General features: G+C 49.6%; 1 protein-coding gene across 1 annotated transcript in view; it reads left to right on the plus strand.

The window, feature by feature from the left end:
- The first annotated feature begins 5853 nt into the window (after positions 1-5853).
- The window catches only part of LOC133128155 (GDNF-inducible zinc finger protein 1-like), a 13001-nt gene continuing 11702 nt past the window's right edge, over positions 5854-7152 (plus strand). Inside the window, exons 1-2 of the mRNA XM_061241478.1 lie at positions 5854-6109; positions 6731-7152. The exon at positions 6731-7152 is cut by the window's right edge and continues 671 nt beyond it. Coding sequence (XP_061097462.1) covers positions 6742-7152 — 411 coding nt within the window. The 5' untranslated portion in view covers positions 5854-6109; positions 6731-6741. The remainder of the gene's footprint in view (positions 6110-6730) is intronic.

Consider the following 7152-nt stretch of genomic DNA (forward strand, 5'->3'; position numbering starts at 1 on the left):
AGCACATGCAGTAAGGCTCTCTCTCACTGAGCGCGTTCAGTAAGGCTCTCTCTCACTCTCTCACTGAGCACGTGCAGTAAGGCTCCCTCTCACTCTCTCTCACTGAGCACGTGCAGTAAGGCTCTCTCTCACTCTCTCACTGAGCGCGTGCAGTAAGGCTCTCTCTCACTGAGCACGTGCAGTAAGGCTCTCTCTCACTCTCTCACTGAGCACGTGCAGTAAGGCTCTCTCTCACTCTCTCTCACTCTCTCTCACTGAGGACGTGCAGTAAGGCTCTCTCTCACTCTCTCACTGAGCGCGTGCAGTAAGGCTCTCTCTCACTGAGCACGTGCAGTAAGGCTCTCTCTCACTGAGCACGTGCAGTAAGGCTCTCTCTCACTCTCTCACTGAGCACGTGCAGTAAGGCTCCCTCTCACTCTCTCTCTGAGCACGTGCAGTAAGGCTCCCCCTCACTCTCTCACTGAGCACGTGCAGTAAGGCTCCCCCTCACTCTCTCACTGAGCACGTGCAGTAAGGCTCCCCCTCACTCTCTCACTGAGCACGTGCAGTAAGGCTCCCCCTCACTCTCTCTCTGAGCACGTGCAGTAAGGCTCTCTCTCACTGAGCACGTGCAGTAAGGCTCCCCCTCACTCTCTCTCACTGAGCATGTGCAGTAAGGCTCCCTCTCACTCTCGAGCCCTTTGGCATCGAGCCAGCTCCCAGAATGCACCTCTCTCCCACAAAGGGATGGACTGAATGGGAGGAATAGCACATCCTGATCGCAGTGCACATGTAATCAATTGTTATGTTGATGATGTGATTAAATGCATATTAAATGCAAATACATATTCATGGATTCCAAGTATTTCATTTGCAGGGACAGACATCCTGTGGATAATCCAGCAACAATAGAGAAACATATGCATTATGAGCGACACAGAGTGACACAGTCATGTACCTTAACCGCTAGGCTACAGTCATGTACCTTAGCCACTAGGCTACAGTCATGTACCTTAACCGCTAGGCTACAGTCATGTACCTTAACCGCTAGGCTACAGTCATGTACCTTAACCGCTAGGCTACAGTCATGTACCTTAGCCACTAGGCTACAGTCATGTACCTTAGCCACTAGGCTACAGTCATGTACCTTAGCCACTAGGCTACAGTCATGTACCTTAGCCACTAGGCTACAGTCATGTACCTTAGACACTAGGCTACAGTCATGTACCTTAGACACTAGGCTACAGTCATGTACCTTAGACACTAGGCTACAGTCATGTACCTTAGAAACTAGGCTACAGTCATGTACCTTAGCCACTAGGCTACAGTCATGAACCTTAGCCACTAGGCTACAGACTGCCGCCTGTACAGCAAAGGGCAAGGAAGAGACTGCAGCAGGTTTTAGTGACACTACTGATGTAACACATGACTGCAGGAATAATCTAATAAAAGATTGCTGACACTGAATGTGTTTAAAAAATGAGAATGTCCGCCCTTCTCCACCTGATGTGTGCTGAGCGTTACAAAGTGGCCGCCCCTCCTGGGTGACGATATGCGTTACCTGTGTGTACTGTACCTGTGTGTGTCCGAGGGCTCCCCATACAGCCCGTTTTAATACAGCCGCTCTGACACTCGATCTGAGCACATTTCTGTGTCTGCATCTCCCCTGTTCTCACAGACGTTTGGGCATGCGTCCACCATGTATGGTTGGGTCACACGGGGATGCCGGCTGTGTGTAAGAGACTGTGACTAACATGTAAAATATGTTTCCCTGCCCCTGTCATAATAAATCCTCTTTCAGCCCAAGAGCCTTGTAATTTATTATTAGTTATAAAACTGGGTATTAAAAACACTGAAGGGCCACTACATTTATGAATGAAGCCTCTCTCTCTCTGTCTCACCTGCCACACCTGTAACCTGCAGACTGTGAAATATTCATTATTAATCCACATGCTGTGGACCCTGCCGGTCCACACTGCGGTGCCGGCACTTTCCGTCTGGAATGAGTCCCCCACATCCATCACCGGCGCTGATTGGCCACCCATCCCACAGACAAGACCTCCGCCATGGCTCCCGTCAAACACAGATCAGACAGGCTAAGTGCTGCAGCCTGTAGCCTAGTGGCTAAGAACATGACTGTAGCAGAGTGTCTAAGGTTCATGACTGTAGCCTAGTGTCTAAGGTACATGACTGTAGCCTAGTGGCTAAGGTACATGACTGTAGCCTAGTGGCTAAGGTACATGACTGTAGCCTAGTGGCTAAGGTAAATGACTGTAGCCTAGTGTCTAAGGTACATGACTGTAGCCTAGTGTCTAAGGTACATGACTGTAGCCTAGTGTCTAAGGTACATGACTGTAGCCTAGTGTCTAAGGTACATGACTGTAGCCTAGTGTCTAAGGTACATGACTGTAGCCTAGTGGCTAAGGTACATGACTGTAGCCTAGTGTCTAAGGTACATGACTGTAGCCTAGTGGCTAAGGTACATGACTGTAGCCTAGTGTCTAAGGTACATGACTGTAGCCTAGTGGCTAAGGTACATGACTGTAGCCTAGTGTCTAAGGTACATGACTGTAGCCTAGTGTCTAAGGTACATGACTGTAGCCTAGTGGCTAAGGTACATGACTGTAGCCTAGTGGCTAAGGTACATGACTGTAGCCAAGTGGCTAAGGTACATGACTGTAGCCTAGTGGCTAAGGTACATGACTGTAGCCTAGTGGCTAAGGTACATGACTGAGAGTGGGGGCCAGGCGCAGAGCGGATCGTTTACGGATCGTTCACGGTGTTATGAGAGGGCAGCGCTTCTCCGGCTCTAAGTGCTGTATACGATTACACCAGAGGAACATCAGCAGAGCCCAGAATAGCCCTGATTCAGAGTGTCTGCCAGACGCCGCCCAGAAATCGTATCTTTCTGCTTTCTCTTTTCCCTTCTGTAAATCGATGAGTGCGATTCTGCCTCGGCCCATTGAGGCAATGTCTTCATTCAGCTTTTTTAGGACATCAATAGCGAGAGCAGCCACTGGCGGCCCGTTCACAGTAGCGTGTGAACATCTCACCAGGCTGGTCCTCTCCCCTGTGCCTCTCTCTGAGGCTCACTGCCTCTCTCTGAGGGAGACCCGGGCAGCCCTCTCCGCCTGCCCCGTCTCCGTTCCACAGTTCTGTTTCATGTGGCTCAGGGCTGCTGATCTGCTGCCATTTCTTCCTGGACGGCTCGCTGAGGTTTAGAGGTTCAGCCAGTCACAGAGCAGTGGGACGGTCCCGGGGGGGGGGGGGCTAGTTCACCGCAGACGGGATGTTCTTCCCACACTGCGGGACATTAGAATGACACCCCTGGATCCAGGGCTGGAGTGGAGACTGTTAACCCAAAACTCCCAAACCCCTAAACCCCCTAACCCAATCCCCCAAACCCCCAATCCCCAAACCCTGAGTCCCCCCAAACCCAGAACCCCCATAACACAATCCCCCAAACCCCAAAACCCCCATAAGCCTGGGGGGTTAAAGCGTGTGGCAGCGTTCTGCATTCCTTCCTTCTCAGGTGCAGGGACACCAGTCCACACCCCCCATACATACATACATACATACATACATACAGTCCACACCCCCCATACATACATACATACATACATACAGTCCACACCCCCCATACATACATACATACATACATACAGTCCACACCCCCCATATATACATACATACATACAGTCCACACCCCCCCAACATACATACATACAGTACAAACTTACGAAAATTATCGACCATAATTTCTACCCCTGGCAGCACGGATGGTGCAGTGGGTAGCACTGCCGCCTCACAGCAAGGAGGTCCTGGGTTTGAATCCCCGTCGGCCGGGGCCCCTCTGTGCGGAGCTTGCATGTTCTCCCCGTGTCTGCGTGGGTTTCCTCTGGGTACCCCGGTTTCCTCCCACAGTCCAAAGACATGCAGGTTAGGCTGATTGGAGAGTCTAAATTGCCCGTGGGTATGAGTGTGTGAGTGAATGGTGTGTGTGCCCTGCGATGGACTGGCGACCTGTCCAGGGTGTATTCCTGCCTTTCGCCCAATGTATGCTGGGATAGGCTCCCCCTGAAACCCTGTTCAGGATCAGTGGGTTAGGATAATGAATTAATTAATTAATCATTTCTACCCACTTGGTGCACTGGCACTGCTCTCAAAATAACATTAACTAAAACCTTAAAATGTCAACGGAAGTCATGAATATGAGTGAATCAAACACAGACGTGCATCATAAACCTTATTAAACAGAGAAAAGCAGATTGGTGTGAGGCTTTAACATGGAGCGGAGGCTGGAGCAGGAACATGACGATAAGGGTTTCAGAGAGGCCCGGCCGTGGTTACCCTGCAGAGGGCCGGCGGGGAGCAGAAGGTTCGAGTGAGGACACGGCCACTGGCTGGTTCCACAGTGAGTCAGGCTGGCTCGCCACAGCTCCTTCACTGTCTCTCCACCCAGGGAGGGGCTCTTCCCCCACATTCAATATTTCTCATGCTTGTTTTCCTATCCAGCATTTGGAGTAACAATAATTTCAGATTGTATCCACCATTAGAAAAAACAAATCACAATTTAATGCTTCACCATTACAGTATACAGTAACATTACAACTACTATAGTATCTGATTACCTCTGTAGCACCTACTGCACATTTACATTATTACAGTAGTAACAATAACAGGGAAACTCACAGTATAATAGAACATCATTCATATTCATCTGTAAGGCTACAGCAACACAGAGACAAACAGGCTCATTAGCGCTAACGCAGGTAACGGGCTCATTAGCGCTAATGCAGGTAACGGGCTCAGCACCGCTAACGCAGGTAAGGGAGGGCTGTAAACACGGGAATCTCCGCCTAACTGTTTCTCTCGGATTTATCCCAAAATACCCTGGGACTCTCTCCACCGACGAGCAGGCGGTTAGGTACAGGACGTTTAGAATGGTAGCAACTGTGTTGGAAATATTTTTATAAGGTCTTTAAAATAGGTTCAAACGTTCAGACAGCCAGCGCGACATACATCTGGATGCAATTTCTATACAACAGTGCCCTCGTGTGGATGCCTGAGGGATTATCCAGTAGAGGTGGAGACGTTTTCTGTGCCTCCTACATTCTCACACTGGAGAGACCCTCAGCTGCAGCCCCAACTCATTGCGATCGGTCTGAACGTGTGTGTGCGTGAGTGAGAGTGTGAGTGTGTGGGCGTGCGTGTGTGCGCGCGTGTGCGTGTCTATGAGTGAGAGAGTGAGTGTGTGTGTGTACAAGTGTGTATGTGCACAAGTCTGCGTGTGCGTGTGTGTGTGTGTGTGTGTGTGCCATTGGGAGGCTGTGTTGTGCAGATGAGGCTAAGACATTGGGAGACGTTGAGTTGCACCGTGATTTGTAATAAAACTGAAGATCGGTATAAATAAGACTAAAATATCTGTTCTAGTAAAACGCTCAACAAAGGTTACTTTTCATCAGAGTGGCAAACCTGACACTTATATAAGTAATTGGCATAAATAATCATTGGTATGATTGTGGGTCGTGTTGCTGCTTGAGGACTTGCTCAGTGAATGTTGAGTACATCATGAGGCACATTCAGAGATGCGACCTGCATGAGCGAGGTTTGGTTGGCTCTTTGACAACCGACGTTCACAGCTACGGAACTCTCAGCGGTAAGTGGTTCCCTGCTGAGACCGTGAATAAACAGTTCCGAAGAGGGTCGCTTGAGGATTCGGCTGAGAAGAGTTCCGGTTAACGTTCTTTTGTCAAGGAGTTCCGGCAGAGGGACCGGGAGGGATGCTCGGTGGCGAGGAATCCTTTCACAAACGGCAGCACGCATGTGCTGAGGTGACGTACATGCATTCGCTAATATTCTGCATGTGTTCATTGTTTGGGTCTCGCAACATTGCTCTCAAACAAACCCGTCACAGAGAAATTCACGTAACCACGGTTTTAGGAAGCAGCCCGTAAGCATCGCGCTTGAAAATCATACATCAGAATTTGATAGCACACTAGTCTGTCCATTTAAAGGTAGACTAGGGTGGAGGAGACAGGAGTAAAATAATATACCGCTTGTGTGCAACAAAAGAACGTGTCGGGATGTTGTAAAACGTTATCTAAAATAAGCAGCTCCAAATAGCAAGGTAAGTAGCTAGGGGAGTTGTCAAATTATGCACTAACGTTAATTTCCAGTCAGTTCTGATTTCAATGTGTCGTTAAATAAGTATTAGTTTTCCGCATATGTTCCATAGTCTGTACTGTATGTTGAATGCAAAATGTTGTCATGCCTGGCTATCCACGTGTGCTTTACTAACCTATAACATGTACTATATAACTGTTAGTAATTCTACAGAGCAAGTCAACCAGAAACGTGTTTAACAGTTAGGCCTAGTTAGTCTAGCTAACGGTAACTGAATGCCGTTAGCACTCGGTAGTAACGGTGAACACCAATTCCCTGGCCATTAGTTCACACACTTTTGTCGGGGTTTTTTCTGTAAGGGTAGTCGCCTACTTACTGCTGCACTTATTAATTTAACGTTAACGTTAACCTTAAACTATACTTGATGTTTTTAAGTTTACCTAACGTTACTACAAGGCTCTTGCAGAAAACGGATATTTTCCTCAATACCATTCAAAACTGCAGTTTGGAGCCAACCGGCTGACGGAGACGGGTTTACAGACTGGGGATTTAAGCATGGGTACAAAACTAACATAATGGATAAAGATATATTATTTTCATACCGTATTCGGTGTGTCGTTCGCAGTGCGTTTCGTTATGACGGCGGTGAAGATCACGCTGCAGTCGAAGGACGCGGCGTCCAACCTGCTGCGCTCGCTCCACTCGCAGTACCTGTTGGGGCACCTGTGTGACGTCACGGTGCAGGCGGGGCCGGAAGAGCGCCGGGGCAGCTTCCGGGCGCACAGAGCCGTCCTGGCGGCGTCCAGCGGGTTTTTCCGGAAGATGTTGATCGGCCCAGAGCCGCTGGCAGCCCCGCGGCACGCGGTCCTCCTGCAGGACGTCAGCTCCGACGACTTCGCAGCCTTGGTGGAGTTTGTGTACACAGCGCGCGTGGAGGTGACGCGGGCCCAGCTGCCCAGGCTGCAGCAGGCGGCGGCCATGTTGGAGTGCAGGGACCTGGAGCAGGCCTGTCAGGTCACCACAGTTACGACCACTGACCCGGCCCCT

This window comes from Conger conger, chromosome 5 (genome assembly GCF_963514075.1).
Source record: "Conger conger chromosome 5, fConCon1.1, whole genome shotgun sequence".
Classification (NCBI taxonomy): Eukaryota; Metazoa; Chordata; class Actinopteri; order Anguilliformes; family Congridae; genus Conger; species Conger conger.